Here is a 19457-nt window from a genome sequence, read left to right as displayed (position 1 = left end):
TATTTTTATGTAGAACCTTTTTGCACTAATTGGATACCCATTAAATTTAGAGTGTCCAATGCAATTGTGAAGTAACTGGTGAAAAATAAAAGCAGATTTCATATCATTTAAAACATTTAAATTGTTACAAAGTTAATCAACCAATAAAAGGGATGAATCTCATCTTTCTTGTTGAGAAGAGAACATATCTACAAATACCACTTATTAAGAGAATTAATATACTCACATAGGGTCATTAATGACTGTTTTCAAAGCATTGAGCAAATCTGTACTTGAAATTGTGTTGAAGTCCACTCTGACAGCTGCTCCCTTGGCCTTCATGTGAGCAATGTTGTCTGGTTGATCCCAAAACAAAGGAATGCCCACCATAGGGATCCCGTGGTAGATAGCCTCATAGATACCATTGATTCCACCATGAGTTATAAAAGCCTTGGTTTTTGGATGACCTAGAATAGGGTAAATTTCAGAAAAATTATTCACTACAAGTTTTAGGAATAAAATGAGAAATGCACAATATAGGACACTCAGAGGGGCAATGTTTTCTAGATAGCAGACTATAATACCCATGAAAATTCTCTGAAATTGCACTGAGATTTCACAGGAAGAAGGATCTGCTTTTGCTCCATAGGTAAGTGAAGACTGCATGCAAGAAATGTTGCATGAGTTGAGAATGGACAAATGAATACAAGATTTCCAGGTGCACAAATGAAAAAGTACATTATGGATAAAGAAAATGTACAAATAATATCAAAAAGAAAAGAAACAGTAAAGAACTAGGTTAATCATGTAAGAACATGTTCTCTTAAAGAAATAGTGCAGTCACTGTGTCTGACACATAAGGTGCCCAGGGCAGCAGGGAGTGTGATGGGAGCAGTGCTGAAATCAGAGAAAAGACAGGCCACACTTCATTGTAGATGTGTTATCTCATTGTAATAAAGATTGAGGATTTTTGCAGAAATTATTCCACAACATTGAGAAGGATGGAATCCTCCCCAACACATTTTATGAAGCTAACATAATCCTGATACCAAAACCAGGAAAGGACACAAGAGAAAAAGAAAACTACAGAGGAATATCCCTTATGAATATAGATGCAAAGTTGTCAACAAAATCCTAACAAACTGAATCTAGGTGCTTATCAAGAAAATAATCCATCACGACCAAGTGGGCTTCATCCCAGAGATGCAGGAATAGTTCAACATATGCAAATCTATGAATGTAATTCACCATATACATAGAAGTAAAAAGAAAGACCATATCATCATCTCAATAGATGCAGAAAACGGATTTGACAAAATTCAACACCCTTTTATGATAAGAACACTTAACAAAACAGGACGGCACTTACTTAAAAATGATACAAGCCATATATGACAATCCCACAGGCAGTATCACACTCAATGGGGAAAAATTGAAAGCATTCCCACCTAGAACTGGAGCCAGGGAAGGTTGCCCACTATCTCTACTTCTATTCAACATAGTGCTGGAAGTACGATCCAGAGCAATTAGACAAGAGAGTGGAATTAAGGGTGTCCAAATGAGGGCAGAAGAGATCAAACTCTCACTCCTTGTTGATGATATTATAATATATCTAGAAAACTCCAAAGATTCAACCAAGAGACTCCTGGAATTGATAAATGAATTCAGTAAAGTTTCAGGATACAAAATCAAAACACACAAATCAGAGTCATTCATACAAGCCAATAACAGTCAAACTGAGAACCAAATCAAAGACTCAATACCCTTCACAATAGCAATAAAGAAAATAAAGTACCTAGCAATATATTTATCTAAGGAGGTAAAAGACCTTTACAGGGAGAACTATGAAACACTGAGGAAGAAAATAGCAGAGGACATAAACAGGTGGAAACCATACCGTGTTTGTGGGTCGGCCAAATCAACAGTGTTAAAATGTCTATGCTCCCCAAAGGGATCTACACATTCAATGCAATCCCTGTTAAAATACCAACATCATTTTTCACAGATTTAGAAAAAATAATTTTATGGTTCCTATGGAACCAGGGAGGACCCTGTACAGCAAAAGGAATTCTAGACAATATAAACAAAACTACAGGTATCAATCTACCACACTTCAAACTATACTACAAGGCTACAGTAATGAAAACAGTCTGGTACTGGCACAAGAACTGGGACATTGACCAGTGGAACTGAACTGAGAATCCAGATATAAAGTCATCCTCATAAGCCATCTAATCTTTGACAAAACAGACAAAAACATACACTGGGGGAAAAATAGTTATTCAATAAATGGTGCTGGTTAAACTGGATAGCCACATGTAGAAGACTGAAACAGGATCCACACCTTTCACTTCTCTCAAAAATCAACTCACGGTGGGTAACACACTTAAACCTAAGATGTGAAACGATTAGAATTGTAGAAGAAAATATTGGAAAAGTTTATATACACATTGGCATAGGCAAAGAATTTATGAAGAAGATCCCAAAGTTAATCACAGCAACAACAAAAATAAATAAATGGGACCCGATCAAATTAAAAAGCTTCTGCACAGCTAAAGAAACTGTCACAAGAGCAAACAGACAACCTAGAGAATGGGAGAAAATTTTTTCATGCTACAAATACGACAGAAGGCTGATAACCAGAATCTATTTAGAACTCAGGAAAATCATCAAGAAAAAACAAACAACCCTATCAAAAAGTGGGCAAAGGACATGAACAACTTTCAAAAGAAGACAGAATAATGGCCAACAAGCATATGAAAAAATACTCAACATCTCAAATCATAGGGAAATGCAAATCAAAACCACAAAGAGAAATCACTTATCTCCAGTGAGAATAGCCTTTATCAAAAAGTCCCAAAACGATAAATGTTGGCATGGATGTGGAGAAATAGGAACTCTCATACACTGCTGGTGGGACTGCAAACTAGTGTAACCTCTGTGGAAAGCAATATGGAGATACCTTAAAGAGATACAAATAGATCTACCATTTGATCCAGCAATCCCATTACGGGGCATCAATGCAAAAGAACAAAAGACATTCTATAAAAAAGAAATCTGGGCCGGGTGCAGCGGCTCACACCTGTAATCCTAGCTCTCTGGGAGGCTGAGGCAGGAGAATTGTTTGAGCTCAGGAGTTGGAAACCAGCCTGAGCAAGAGCGAGACCCCATCTCTACTAAAATTAGAAAGAAATTAATTGAACAACTAAAAATACATAGAAAAAATTAGCCGGGCATGGTGGCGCATGCCTGTAGTCTCAGCTACTCGGGAGGCTGAGGCAGGAGGATCGCTTGAGCCCAGCAGTTTGAGGTTGCTGTGAGCTAGGATGACGCCACAGCACTCTAGCCCGGGCAACACAGTGAGACTCTGTCTCAAAAAAAAAAAAAAAAAAGAAATCTGCAATTGAATGTTTATAGCAGCACAATTCACAATTGCAAAGATATGGAAACCACCCAAGTGCCCATCAATACTTGAGTGGATAATAAAATGTGTTATATGTATACTATGAAGTACTATTCAGCTATAAGAAACAATGGTGATCCTGCACCTCTTGTATTTTCCTGGATAGAGCTGGAACCCATTCTACTAAGTGAAGTATCCCAAGAATGGAAAAACAAGCACCACATGTACTCACCAGGAAATTGGTTTTACTGATCAACACCTAAGTGCACATATAGGAATAACATTTATCAGTAATCGGGCAGATGGGAGGTGTGAGTAGGGGATGGGTATATACATACATAATGAGTGCAACTCGCACCATCTGAGGGATGGATATGCTTGAATCTCTGACTGGGAGGGAGGGCAAGGACAATGTAACCTAAACATTTGTACCCCCATAATATGCAGATGTAAATCAAAAAAAAAATTGGGAATTTATTCCAATAGAAAATGGAGAGTCACTGGTAACAGAGGAGGACCTGTTATTTTTCAATGTCATGTGAAATAAACCTACTGTAGGGAAAAGGATGGCATAATGTACTAGAAATAGGAGACTGATGCCCCAGGAAGTTACTGAAAAATTTTCTGAGAGTCAATTACACTGAATTAAAGTTATTAATACTTTGTTTATGGACATAAAGAACATGGGTGTATGTAACAAAATGCCAACTGATATACTGTATTCTTTTACCCTAGGGCTAGAAAATAAATATAAAATGGTTAGGTTTATATTTGAGTTTTCAAAAATAAATACTATGTTAGTTGCTGTTGACCTACTATCACTGCAATTGGCTGTTAGCCACATATTCAGTATTTTTTCTCCAGTATCTTAGAAGGTCATTCTGGGGTATCCATTTGTACAACCGAGTGTTGGGTCCTAAGGTGTCCGGTTTCTTGCCATCAAATTTCCATAGAACCTGTTAGCGTAAAGAAAATACCTTGTTCCATGGGTGGAACTCCAAAGTTATGGCACAGTAAAACTCTAAAGGGGTTATCACCCATCTAGTTGATAACCATCTAGTTAAATCTCCTCCATATCAAAGAAGAAGAAATGAGAACAAGGTTGTTAAGTAATTAGAACCACTGAAACTCTGAGGTAAATAGAATAACAGGGTTTCAAATGCATAGTGTTATCAATTTTGTATATAACAATTCTAAATAATGTACCCAAATGATATTTTTAATGTTAAATTCAAGTATTTAAGAAATTAAAAGTAAATATAATTCTACTATAAAAAGGATGCATCAGTAATCATCTTTTCATTTGTTTATGTATTTTATACTAGCTGTCATCTTCTAAATTTAATAATAATCTTTTTATTTCCTATTTTAAATGTTTTATTTTTAATTATCTTGGACACATAATAGTTGTACATATGTATGAGGTACATGTGATATCTTCACCCAAGATTACAATGTGTAATAACGAAATCATGGAAATTGTGGTATCTATCACCTTAAGCATTTGAGGGATATGAGTAGAAGTTAATTTATATATATTTGTTATATAAGTAATTTCTTTACAGTTTGACATTATTTGACTTACAGAAAAATCTATAAGATGAGCTCCTTGTGAGAAAGTTATCAATGCAGCATTGAGAGTATGCATGACTACTGTCAGAAGTCGATAAGCACTTCTTCTAAGAAAATGTTTAAGTGGCAATTTTTGACAAAAACTCAGAGTATCATCACTATTTCTAGTTTTGGAAATTCTTTCAATGTAGAAAAATAGAGACAGTGGGCAATTTATGAATAACAACCCAGCTGTTGAAAAAGGCTAAAATTGTATTTTGCTAAATTTTGATTAACAGATCATTAAAACGTAGATGATAGGCTACAACAGGGATTAATATGGTGTGCTATAACTAAGCCATTTCCAAGCCTAGTACCAAAAGAAGCTACTGATTGTAGAATCCCCAGGCAATCCTTATAAACTGGAGTTTAATGTAGAATTGTGTGCCTTCAACTTGCTATGTCAACCTTAGAATAATTTAGAGTTTTTAGCAGAAAAGTAGCACAGTTTATTAGGAGAAGTCTATGTCAGACAGAAAACTAAAAATAATTGACAAATAAACATAGACTGCAAGTGTATTCTATGTATTAGCAAATAAGTTCTTATCCAATTTTATGGAGGGGGCATCTGAACCTCTTCCCATTCCTGGCCTCATTCTGAATGACTCCTTCCTTTATTCCATTCTCCTTCCTCAACAATAAAAGCTGTTATCCTAATGGTGTGATCAGAGTCTCTGCAGGCCTACATAATATAATGCACAGGTTCTGCTCTAAGGGCAGGATCCCATCTGCATCTTTCCATTGGATTTGGGCGCAGTCCAGAAAGGCAGGCAAGGTTTTCTCTTTCTCTAAATCTACTTGGCTAGATGGGTACCTGTGGTAGTGATTTCTCAGCCCAATCATCCTTTCTCTGAATAGCATCCAGAACAGGACCCCAAATAGCCTTAATCCAAATTTATAGGTGGTACAAAAGGTCAGATCACAAGGGAAGCCTAAACTGCAATACATTGTAGCCTTTTTTCAATACCTGATTATTGTTATTGTGCTAGTGCAGACACTCACTAAAATTAGCTCCTTTCTGATAATATCTGTAGTGTGTACAGTGCCCTCAGGAAGTCTGTTAGCAATATTATCAAAAGACAGGATAGAATTTGGTGATTTTGTGCACATGCTTTCAATCCCATGATAATATCAAAACTTCACTGCACCTTTTCAGTATATTTGTTATGATCACACTGTTAATGTCAAAGTTATTATAAATGAAGACCCACCTCTTTACCATTGTAGCATTTTCTATGTATCTTTTAGTTTTTGAGCTGATACCTGAGATAAGTGGAGCTATCCTAACAGTTAACACTTTAGACAGAAAATTTCTGCAGCTGTGCTCTTTACAAAGTTTAACAGAGCCATTCAGTAGCTGTCCACCACTAGACACTTTATCTAACCTTTTGTGGGATCTGGGCAAGTGCTGAAGCAATCACATTGGCCCTTTCTTCTGTCATGTTACTGACTATCGAGCCCAGAGAAAACACCACCACACCATTTTCTCCAGAGCTCTGGACAAAGTCTTCCATGTCCTGTGAAGAAAGAATGTGTTCCATCACAAACGGGTATCAGTATAAGAAACGCATTTGAAAAGATTGTTAAAAACATCTAAGAAGAAAAAATCTAGTATTCTTCAGAATTATTAGAATAAGGCCTATATTTAACTGCGCTAATTACTAAGTTTATTTTAAAAGAAATGTGTATTATTTGATAGATGGCTTCAATTGTGGATATTTGTGCAAATATGTGTTTGCGTGTGTATGAATGTATGTATGTGTTTGGGAAGAAGAAATGAAGTAGAGCTCTTACAATGTAGTTGGGAGACATAATGCTAGAAAAAGTATTTTACCCAGACTCTTCATTTATATTATTATATTTACTGATATAGATGATTAAACGTGGCTTCATTTGGCTTTAATTCTATATGGTTGTAGTTCTAAATCACTTTTGTTCATTTCAGGCACTTTTGTGTAGAATTTTTTTAGTTTGGAGCCATTGGAATCATTCTCCGATTATGACAAGGAGGAAATCTTACAAAGAGCTGGGATGATTTTATGTCTATATTTCTTTATTTCTATAATCTTTTATATCTTACTTAAAGTTTGTCAGAGTTTCCAAGTGTTTTCACTTAAAACACACACACACAGACACACACACACACTAAATAGCTGAAGATTAAGAATCACTGATATTCAGGATTATAATACTGTGGTTTGGAATTTTAGTGAAATAGCCACAAGGATTTCATTTATGATACAGAATTTATGGTATGTAGTTACATAGTTGAATGATCACCTTTCTTAGGTCATTATTCAGGTATGAGGCAATTTTTACCTTGAAATTACACTTTTAAGCTGATGTGCTATTTATAACCGTCTAGGAGGGGCTATCGTTGTCCCCCCACTGTGTCCCATAGAGAGCACCTTGCCGGCAATGGAGAGAACCAACAGGCCTTTCTGTCATGGACATCGGGTCACTCTCTTGAGTAGCTCAATCACAGTATATAAAACTCCTGGTAAATATGTGCTTACTTAGAATCGAATGAGAATTATTCTGACTTGTGATTTCAATTCTGGGCCAATTTTTAAATTTTGATACATTCTATACAGGAATGCATAGAATTCTAAATTGCTCAATTTATTCTCCCACCAAAGTATGAACAAACAAACCAATCAAAGAAGGCAAACGGAAAAAAAAATAAATAAATGTACAACTAAATGTTTCCTGGATATGATATCAAAATCATATACTCTCTTTTTTTGTTGTTTCTTTCTTATTAAATTAAGTGATTTTTTCTTTCTTTGTGTAAAATAATGATCAGTTCCTTCGAACATAGCGAGTATACTTTCATATGTTAATCCTTGTGGTGAAGCTTCTGTTTAAAACTGTCGTTTAGAAAAAAATAATTCCCAATTTTGAAAAATATAGTTTTAACTAAATGACATCAGTTTAAATATGAGGGTCACTGTACTATTAATACTATTTCATGTAATACGTGGAGCTTCCAGGTATTCTGTGTGATTCAAGTTACCGGAAGTCACATTTTGTGTAACTTGTGCTCAGTGTTTTGTCTCACTGTCTCATTGGCAAAAAACCCTTCTTCATCCATTCAGTATAGAAGTAATACAATCTCTCTACAGAATCGTTACTGATGTCATTCTGTGACATCTTTATAAAAATAATATAAGATCAATGTAAGAAATCTTGTAATAGTATGAAAAATTAAAAAATGATATTGAGTTTCACCCATACTATCTGCTCAGAAATATTCCCAATTTAATGTTTATGTGCTTTCATTATAATTTTTATTATGTTTATGTAGCTCCAAGTATTTATGCAACATATTTTTAGAAAATTACCTAAATGTTAATCATAGAAAAAATTGTGATCTTGGTGTTTTCATCATTTGCCCCTCGGTTTCCAAAAAACTTGCATTATGATTAATTATTTTTTTTATAAAATTATTGTAGTAATATAGTATGCACATAGTATAAGTTATTCATCATTTTTATGTAAGATATTTAAATTACTTCCAATATTTATTTTATGAATAGCTGCCATAAATATTCAATGTGCACATCTTGATTTATTTTTGGTTTATATAGTTTCATATAAGTATATTATGAAACCAGCAGCTATATGCATTTTTAAAATGTTTCATGTATGTTGCTGATGTCTTACTATTTTAAAATACACAGGTGTTTTTTCAGAATTGAATATTTAATGGAAAAGTAAGCAATTTGTGGCAACAATTACTGTACATAATAATTAGAGAATCTTTCACAACTATTGACTTGAATTTACATCATTATGCAGGTTGGTAGCAACAGATATTATTAGTAATTATCATTATTTTACTACTAGTTATCCTGTTTCCTACTTATCTTTCTTCTCCTACTCTCTTCCCTCTTTTACTGGCACTAACATCTTTCCATAAAGTAAATGGGGAAATTTATTCATAGGGTTAGATTGCACAGAATTTTCATTAATCTCGCCTCTCCTTTTGTCCCTTGTGAAAGTTACCACAAGCAATTTGCATTCAACATAAATATTGGATTTTATCTATGAATAAGATTTCAATTTTATGTTGGCTTTAACAAGGTAGACAAAAAAGATCATATAATAGTGTAATAAGAAAGCTTGCTTTTCCTTTAGTCTTAAAAGTATAATATTAAAGTAAAATATATTTGGTTTTTGTGTTCCATCATAAGGAATATTATTTTATATGCTGGCAGAATTCTTTGCAAATTAAATCTTAGGTTACTTTTCAATACATGTAGACTTTGTTTGTTCTATATTATATATAGAATGTACATTATCTCTGTGCTGCTCTAATAGGAAATTATGATGTTGAGACAAAGGTTTCCCCAGGGAGCTTTATTGGAGTATCCTATAGGCTTGGCCTAAGGCAGGAAACACCTGCTCTGATAAGGTAAACCATCCCTTTTATGCTGTAAGAGGTACAACTCTGGGATCTCAGTGAGGAATGATTTAAATCCTGGAGTGAAACAACTAAATATTAAGTTTTGCTGTAAATACTTTGGGGGCACATTTACATTGGTGAGGAACGGTGTTCCTTTTAAGCTAGAATAATGGTGAGGAGCTTACAATAACTAAACAAAACCAAACATATAGGAGTATGTTCACCTTAGGCAGGGGTTTGGCAGGTTTGCAATGGTGTCCTCCGATGAAATCAAAATTTGGTAAGAGTGGGCGAGGAAATTCAAAATCCCAATAAGTTCGAATAAGCCACATATCAGCTTTCTTCATTGTCTCATAGAACGTAGTGGGTCTGCCTGAAGGGGAGAAAGAAAAGAAAACATAGATGACACGAGAGAGTCATCATGAGACTATAAAAGTAATTTCCTGAAAGAAGTTAGAATAATGTAGCCCAAAACATATAAAGTGTTTGAGCTTTGGTAAAACAAATACATACACAAATCAAGATATCAGAATAATTTAATTCCTATGTAATATATATTTTGCTCATATGGATGTATAAGGAAAGCAAAGTGTTCAGAGAATTTTTAGAGCAGGTATGTTTCTAACGTCAGATCAGTTTCTTCGCAATCATCAACAATTATTAATGTAAGCCACTATGGAATTACCCATGCATTTGTTTATTTTCTAAAGCTGAAGTAGAAACAAATATACATTTAAGCAACTCTTGGAGTTCAACTATGAATTAATCATACCAAACCCATAAAAAATTCCTTCTAATAATAACTCATTTTAATTTCTACAATTTATGAAGCCAGTAATGATCCTTGCATCACCAAGAGTATCAATAGTTTTTTGGATACAAGGTTTAAATCCTAGTACCTACTACTACTTTTGGTTCATGTGAAGATCTTAATAATATTAGTATTTTAATAATAAATATATTTGGCCGGGCACAGTGTCTCACATCTGTAATCCTAGCACTTTGTGAGCCTGAGGCGGGAAGATCACTTGAGCTGAGGAATTGGAGACCAACCCGAGCAAGAGTGAGACCTCGTTTCTACTTAAAATAGAAAAAATTAGTCAGGAATGGTGGCAAGTGCTTGTAGCCCCAGCTACTCAGGAGGCTGAGGCAGGAGGATTGCTTGAGCTCAGGGGTTGGCAGTTGCTGTGAGCTAGGCTGATGCCACAGCACTCTAGCCCAGGCGACAAAGTGAGATACTTTGTCAAAAAAAAAAAAAAAATACTAGTACTAATAAATATATTTACCACAAACAGCTAGAAATTTTCAAAAATTATAGAAACAGATAGCTTTTGTTACACCTTCGTTTGCCTCATATTTTACTAATGTAGTTATATAATTTAATAAAATAGAGATACAAACTTGGATAGTCACACATCAGTAAGATATTTGGCCTTACTGAAGGAACATAGAAATGTGGGAAACCTCAAATATTAGATGCCCATTTCTGAGATAGACCCATTTCTCCACTGTGAAGGAATTCTTCTGGTTATATAGAACAAAGATTTTAATGTCTAAATAAGGAAAATATGGTCCACAAGAGAAACAAATTCTTCAATGCTACATTGATAGTTGTGACAGAAAAATGTATAACTCCTCAATCTATGTATCTGCCTTCATCAAGATGTTTCTTGATGCATCTATTAACTTGTATTAGACATGAAAATAATGTATAGTATAGTAGACGTGAGATTGTTTAAAAAATCCTAACTACTTTAGCTTTTACATTTATGACTTCATGGAGTGTCCTGTATAAATTATGGCCAAAAGGTTCTAACTGATCCTATAATCTTTCCATAATATTTGTGAGATTGATACATCATCTATATTTTCATTTTATTATTGCATTCATGAAACATATACTCCTCTGACTTCATATTCATGCAAGCAGATCTTCCAAGGTACAAGGAAAACTAGGAATTAATAACCACCAATTAAAAACATTACTCACCGAGTACTTCAAGGTAAAACTGATCCCACTTCTTCACATCATATGCTTGGAACCAAAAGTCAAAATAAAGCACATATATCATATTTTGTACCCTCTCCATGAATGTCATTTTATCAGTAAATTCTGACATAACTACAGGTACATAGGAAGGAGGGAACAGAAGTCCTCCACTATGCTTCTCAAAAGTGTAGCCAGCAGAGCAGCGGAGACTGTACACAAGGGGTGTTTTAAGTATCTCAGCCAGCAGGTCAGCACAGAAACCAACGCCATCTGCAAGAAGGACATCAAACTTTGACTCTTGTAGCTTTGTCATAAGTTTCTTGTTTAAAACTGCATCTTTACAGAGCTTTCTCATAACTTCAGAAAATCCCCACATGATTTCTTTTGTGAAACAGGTGACCAAAATGTGTCTTTTGGAAGATCATATATTACTCTATGGACCAGTTTCGTTGAAAAACCAACGAGGTCATCTTTTCTTAAAGATGTAGGAAAAACTTCAAATTTAATAGCAGATGCTTTGCTGGGATCCATAACAATGGAAGCTGAAGATGCCAGTACAGTGACCTCGTGTCCTCTCTGGACAAGTTCATCCAGGATTGTCTTCATATTCATCCAGTGGCTGTAATCTGTGGGCCACACCAGCACCTTTCCACAAGTCCCAGAGCTAAAGTAACCACTCAGTTGTATCAGCAGAAGAACTGAAGTCCATCGCAGAGCCATTCTGGTGCAGTGCAATGCTTCTTTTCAAATTGCTGTTCTCTCTGCCCTTTGTCATGATTATATCCAAGCATAAATAAATCAAGTTAAAATTTAACTCCTACAGTTAAAAGTAAATTAACTGAATAGTCTGAGCATGTGGTTGGCAAGTGGATGTTCCAAAGGTAGATGAGGTCACATTTACTCAAGTGTGTTCAATGTCCCTTTTATGTTTGTAAGTGCTTTATTCCAGCTAATTTTGATGACCTGGCATGTGCAATTAATCTGTTTTATGACATGTCTTTTACAATAGTGCCAAAAATTGTGGCCAGTGAAAGGCTCCTTGCTGTGAGTCCCTTGATACTGAAGTAGAAATAAAGCAATTGTGTAGCTGAGTCACTATTTTTTGAATATCATGGCTTAAAGATTTGTTTTAGTAAAACTTTGTTGATAGGTAATGTATATCCCATGTGATTTACCGTTATTGTTTAAAATTTAATGTTTCCCAAGTGTATTCATAGAACTGCGCATCCAGTACAACAAGTAGTTTTATCTCCTTAAAAAATCCATGAGCCCTTCAGCTTTTATCTCCCCACCCTGCGTTTCTCCATCCCCCCTGCCCTTAGCAACGAATAATCTAATATCTGTACCTATAAATTCTCATTTTCTGTTCAATTTGATAGATGGAATCATAACTATGTGTCCTTCATGAGTTGCAGTTTTCACTTTGCATAATATTTAAAAAGGATCATGCATGGTGTCCCTTATATGGGGACTTCATTCCTTTTTATTGCCAATAGTATTTTATCATATAAACACACACATTTAATTTATTCATTTATCAATTCATTGACATTAATTTTGTTCAATTTTTGGCTTTCATAAAAGCTAAAATTATTAGTATATTATTAAGCTACACTCCTCCATTAATATTTTTAATTAACATGAATGTTATTTATTTTTTGTTAACATTGTTATAGTGTTTATTATTGCTTTTTAACATTTATACACAGGCTTTGTGTCGACTTGTTTTGATTTCTCTTGGGTATGTGCTAATATTAGAATTACTGGGTCATAACCTAACTATATGTTCTCACTTTCGAGGAATTGGTAGACTGTTTTCCACATTGGCTACACTATTTTCCATTCCCACCAGCAATGTACGAGGCTTTCAATTTCCCCACCTCCTTACAGGAACTTTTTGCTATATATCTTGTGATTATAGCCAGTGGCAGTGAAGTGATGTCTCATTATTTTCTAAAGGTGTTCAGCTTTTTTTCTTGTGCTTTTCAGTTGTTGCATATTTTCTCTTGACAGAAATTTTTATTCAAATCCTTTGCTCATTTTTGATTTGCTTATTTGTCTAATTATTGAGTTGTGTTTTTTAAATATATTTTTATAATAGTTCCTCATTAGGCATATAATTTGCAAATATATTGTCCAGTTCTATCTGTTTTCTTTTCCCTTTTTTGATGGAGTCCTTTGAAGCACAAAATTGTTTTTTTTGATGAAGTCAAATTTATCTATTTTAATTTGATTGCTTTGCTTTGGGTGCCATATCTAAGAAACTAATAGCAAATCTAAGGTCCCAAAGATAAATTTTTATGTTTTATTTAGAGCTTTATAGTTCTAGCCCTTAAACAAGTTTTTGATCTATTTTGAGAATTTAAGGTAGGGATCACCTTCATTCTTTTGGATGTGGATAATCAGTTTTCTAACCAGCATTTATTACATAACCTGTTCTTTTTCGTTTAAATAATTTTGTCACTTTGGGAGACTGAGAGAGGAGGATCACTTGAGTCCAGAATTTCCAGACCAGACTGGGATAGACAACGATACCATGTCTGCACGAAAAAGGCAAAGAAAATATCAGCCAGGCAGGATGGCATGCACATGTATTCTTATGTACTTGAGAGGCTGAAGTGGGATGATGGCACGAGTCTACAAGCTGGAGGTTGCAGTCAGCTATGTTTCTGCCACTGCACTCCAGCCTGGGCAACGGAGCCAGACTTTGCCTTCAAAAAAAAAAAAAAAAAAAAAAAAATGTGAGGCAAAGACATAAAGTGTAACCAAAATGTTTGTACCCTCATAATACCCAGAAAAAAAAAAAAAAAAAAAAAAGCAACAAAACCATGAATGTGTGGGTATTATATATTTGGATTCCAAAACTGATTTCATTGATCTATATGTTTATCTGCATGCCTGTACCATACTCTCTTGATTATCATGTACTTGCATTTGTCTTTAAAAGTAGGAAGTGTGTCTTCCAATTTACCTCTCTATTTTAAGATTGTTTCAGCTATTTCTTTTAATTTTATTTCTTTTTTAATCTTTCAGATGGGTGTTTCCCTATGTTGCCTAAGCCAGACTTGAAATTCTCGGTTTAATTGATCCTTTGGCCAATGATTTCAGATTACTTGGGAGTATGGGTGTTACCAGAAATTCAGTGCTTGTCCCCGAGCCTACATGAGAAGAACGAGGACAGGGGTTCTGAAGAGAAGGAAGGGAGGTTTATTAATTTGCTGGCAAATGAGGAGGATGGAGACTCTTGTCCTATAATGCCAGCTTCCTCTCTATTAGCAGAAATACAGAGCTTTTAAAGGGAGAGTATTCAGCTTTAAATGATAAATGATGAGAGAGATTTTACCCCACTTTGTGTCTAAGACACTAATAGGATTGTGGGTCCTTGCTGTCCCCTTGTACATAACATCTGATAGTGGGTGGGGCAAGAAGGAGACACGGTTTCTCTGAGTGTGGAACTATTTATTGCACCCTGTAGGTGATGTGAGAAATGATATCCTGCAAATTCACACATCATATAGGAGAAAAGTTTCACTTACTGAGGTCTAGGATGACAAACCCAGCTGTGAGACAGATCAGGAGAAGAGAAAATGACCCACGGAAATCGTCACTATAAAGTTATATCTCCGTTTGATAGACAGAACAAATTAAATAAAGAAAGATCAGTGAAAAGATCAACATTTTCATTTTTTCTTGTTCTTAAATTAGTACATTAGATCACCTAAAAGCTGGCACATCCACTTGGAGCTTGGATCCCCTTTTTCCATGGTACACCTCTTTATTCTGGCATGATAGATCCAAGGTTTTTACTCCTAATGATTTCAGTAACGTGAGAGTTGATAGAGGAAATTCATAGGGTCCCTTTCTCCTCTTTACTTCTAACTGAGGCACGTACCTGAAAGAGGCAAACATGCATAAAGGCTAGTATCTAACCCAATCTTTGATATATTGCTTTACTCTGTTTAATTTAATCATGGTTATATTACCTTACTTAACTTGGGGTAATAGGAAGGGTCTCCCATGACTATTTTCTAAGGGCTTAAGTTAGACCTGCCTCAAAGGGCTACCCTTACCTGGAGTGGGGCAAGTGGCAACGCTCTATCCCACCTTAGATGAGGGTTTCCTCCATCAATTATAAAATGCACACAATTTTCATTCCAGATGTTGGACTTTGCTTACTTACTGGGTTATCTGTGCTACAAAGAGGGTCCATTATCACTCTGGATGGAGGAAAGGACACTATGAACATCATGATGACCTGAGGGATCCTTTAGTTCACCCTGTCCAGCTACTTAGAGAAGCAGTTCACCGATTTCTCACTTATGATTCACTCGAAGAAGCTCATGGTCTACAGCAGGACATTGTTAATCAGTTCCAGGTGTAGACAGCAGGAAGAAAAGACTGGCCTCCCCCAATGGACACTGCAATGGAGTAATGAAACACTGTGATATCTTGTGAAATGCCCACGGCTCTGTGGAGTGGGCTCCTGGCTCCTCTCAACAATGGGGCTTCGGTCCTGAGACTAAGCCAATAGTTTTAAGCCAGGGTGGCAACACAGTTATAGAAAAAGAGAAAGATCCTTAGGAAGGAGATGAATAGTCTGATGGCCTTCATATAATCCCATGACATGGACAGCTTGATCTTCCCTGTCTAAGCCTTGTCTGCCTCTATCAGCTTTCAGGTCTCTTCCTTCTTCAGCTTGGCCATGCTGTTGTGATGCCTGCTAATGTCCTTACTGTAGAAGGAAGAGCTGCTGAACTGTCTCTGTAGATGCCTGCCCATGGTATTCAGCACCAGCATGCCATTTTCCATCTGTTCAGCCTCTGTACCTGAACTGTTGATGCCCATCATCCCACCATACCCCAAGTCCTGTTCCTGTTCTGTCCTGGTGTATGCATGAGGGAACTCGGTGAAGGCCCTGTCCCATACCAGCAGATCCTAGTAGAAGCCCATGTCGGTACCTCAGAAATTCTCTTTGGGGAGGAGAAGCCACTACCCAGCTAGAAGAGGTATGTTAAATACAAGCCTAGACATCTGAGTGAAACTACTAATCATTGAAAGGGTGGGATCCAACACGTTAAGCTCCTTGTGAAGCAGGTTGCCTTTCTGTCCTTGGACCGCCCCAAGCACATCAACGGTTTGTGGCAAATGGGGTCTTTCAAAAGGAGTTCCCACAAAATCCATTAAGACTGTGGTCCCCAACCCTTAGGCTGCAGACTGGTACTGGTCTGTGACCTGTTAGGAACTGGGCCACATGGCAGGAGGTGAGTGTCAGGCGAGTGAGCAAAGCTTCATCTGTATTTGCAGCTACTCCCCTGTGCTTGCATCACTGCCTGAGCTCCACCTCTCCCAGTTTGTGGAAAAGTTCTCTTCCATGAAACCAGTGTCTGGGTACAGAAAGTTTGGGCACCACAGCTTAAGGCATCATGCCCCTAATGTGTGCATTCATGTAGTTGCCTCATAGGAGATCGAACCAGAGTTTCAGGTAGGAGAATGAGTCCATGAGAATTCTAGCTCCACTTAGCTGTGCCATCCCAAATATCAGAGCTCCAGCCTTTAGTTTTAAAGGGTATCTGAATGTAGCCAGAGTATCAAGCCTGTGAGGAAAAGTTTACCTGCAGCGGCCTGATTTCTTTTTGCAACAAAAGTGTCTCCATTTTTTTTTTTTTTTTCCTGACCAGGAAGGTGCATGTTGGCCACCTGATTGGACTCAGCCATACCTGTATGAGGGTCATAATTTCAGTGGAATACTTAATAATACTTAATAACCTTATTTTCTGCCATCAGGAGCCCTCTTGCTTTCCAAATGGCACAACGATCCTAGACAATCATAAACGCATATTTATAGTCCATATAAATGTTTACCTTTAATCCTCTGGATAACTGAAGAGCTCTGGTTAAAGCAATCAGCTCAAGTTCCTGGGTGGTAGTCCCAGGCAGTTGGGTGTTTGCTGAGCATTGCATATCCAGTCCGTTTTTGTCCCTGAAGCTGCTCCTGCCGGTGAGATGATCCCAATTTGGCGCTGGCATCAGCTGATCTGACACATTCTCCCTGCTAGAAAATGCAGCCTCCAGAACATCTAAATGGTGATGTTGGAAAGACTCATTCTCTTCACCTGGTAAGAGGGTAGCAGGATTGTGCATAGACACAGTCTTGAATAACTAGTCACAAGTAACAGCTACTGCCCAGAGGGAAGGAGGCCATCCTCTTACAATATTGTTCAATGTCTGTGACAATTATGCCACTAGCCATGGGATGTCTCTCAGTACGTGTTTCCTTCCTTGTTTTTTATGAACTTATAATTTCAGGCAACCCCAAATCAGGGGCAGTCATTGATCCAGATCAGGGACTCTACATCTGTCCATTTAAGGGTCCCGTACAAGAGCTTTACTATTTGTCTAAAATTTGGGATCCAGATGTGACAGAACCGTGTCATTCCTAGGAACCCCCACAATTGTCATGGGTTCCCTTGATAATGTGGAATCCCAGATAAGTAACCTGCTATTTACAGATGTGTCCAATTGCAGGTTCCACAAGTCCCCTGCTAAGCTCCCACCAAACAGGGCAGGGCAACCCCTTTAAACCCATGAGGCCACTTCAGTCCCAGGATGCTGCGATTGAAATGCAACTGAGTACCATTCAACTTCCTCGGCCACAGCTTGCCCAGGGATGACTCAGTGCTTCCCAGCACCTCCCCCAGTACCCCTGTTCAGCTTGCTGACCACTGTGCATGGCAAGTGCCAGGGCCTGGGTCAGTGGCCAGCGGGGAGAAGTCTGGACCACTTTTGTCCATGCAGCTTTGCCCCAGTCGAGTCCCCGCTGTCAATTTTACCCGGGGCTCCTGTGGTGGATATTTGGATTGCAGCCACTAATGAGGCACTAATGAGGGGGTTCCAGGTCCTTCCTTGATCACTGACTCGTAGACTTGGGAAAAGGAAAATGTTTGCTGTCTTGGGGGTTTCTAGTGACTTGGAGCCCTTTCCAATTTTGTGCAATGTTCTTTCCAATATCCTACCAATTTACAAAATCACACTGATAGGACATCAATCTGGGATGACTTTTTCTGTCCTTAACTTGCACATTCAAGCCCCCATCTGATAAAGTTAATTGTCCTGGCGATAGGTGCTTTCTGGGCAATGTGATTGAGTTCTCTGCTGCGTCTTAGAAGTAGAGACCGTTCCTAACACCAAGTCATAACCTAGTGGGTATGGGACTGAAAATTAGTTCCTGTCATGGCAACAGGCAGCAGTTGCCATGGGCATTGCTCTGCATAAAGCCTCATTTTCCAGGCCAGCTCTGGGCTTCTAATGGAGCCCCATCGGCCCGGGCTCGAGTGCAATGGAGCCCATAGTGCCTTCCCTGGGATCTCCCCATCTGTATCAGGTGCTCCCTCCCAGTCCCCTATTTGCCTCTGTCCACCCAGGGCAGGTCACACGCACCATTCAGCATTCCCACCACGTCCACCTCTGGGGCTGCGCCAGTGCCCAGCAGCCAACCCAGAATGGGTGACCACCAGGGGAATCTGACTGTTTAACTAAAAGGAAGCATCATAAAGGCCTGTAGTACTTAGGGCGTTCAGGACCCCAGCAGAGTGAGCTTCAGAGTGGCCGAGTCAACGGTGCCTCCTGGGCTGGGACAGACTTGGCAGTGGGGGAGCCGCGTTCATGAGATCCAACATGGTTAATCTCTCTGCACTTTTATCTGACTATTCCATTCAACGCCTCTAGAGGTTCCTCTTGTGTAGTTAACTTTATCCCAGGCCTTTATGCAATTGCATGGAAGATTGTACATGTGGGATCCTATCCCATTTACCTGACCTTTGACAAAATAATTCCAGTTGTAAGATAGTATATTAATTTAAGATTCTGTTCAATGGCCACTTCTCTTCACACCCCGACATATAGGTTGGCCAAGCTTTAGTATAATAATACACCATTCTTTCTTTAGACATAGGTTCATAGCTATAAATTAACCATTCAGCCTAAATTTTTCCCAACGTACTTTCACATGGAACAGACACAGACCCCCCCGTTAGAACAAAACTCACAAATAATCAAACACAGACAAT

At 37.5% G+C, this 19457-nt stretch overlaps 1 protein-coding gene across 1 annotated transcript in view; it reads right to left on the bottom strand.

The window, feature by feature from the left end:
• The window catches only part of LOC105819299 (UDP-glucuronosyltransferase 2B17-like), a 53354-nt gene that overhangs the window by 4327 nt on the left and 29570 nt on the right, over positions 1-19457 (bottom strand). The window contains exon 5 of the mRNA XM_012655504.1: positions 227-446. Coding sequence (XP_012510958.1) covers positions 227-446 — 220 coding nt within the window. The remainder of the gene's footprint in view (positions 1-226; positions 447-19457) is intronic.

The sequence above is a fragment of the Propithecus coquereli genome, unplaced genomic scaffold (assembly GCF_000956105.1).
Source record: "Propithecus coquereli isolate 6110/MARCELLA unplaced genomic scaffold, Pcoq_1.0 Scaffold479, whole genome shotgun sequence".
NCBI lineage: Eukaryota > Metazoa > Chordata > Mammalia > Primates > Indriidae > Propithecus > Propithecus coquereli.
The sequence above is the reverse complement of the archived record's forward strand: the minus strand, read 5'-3'. Positions and strand labels throughout refer to the sequence as shown.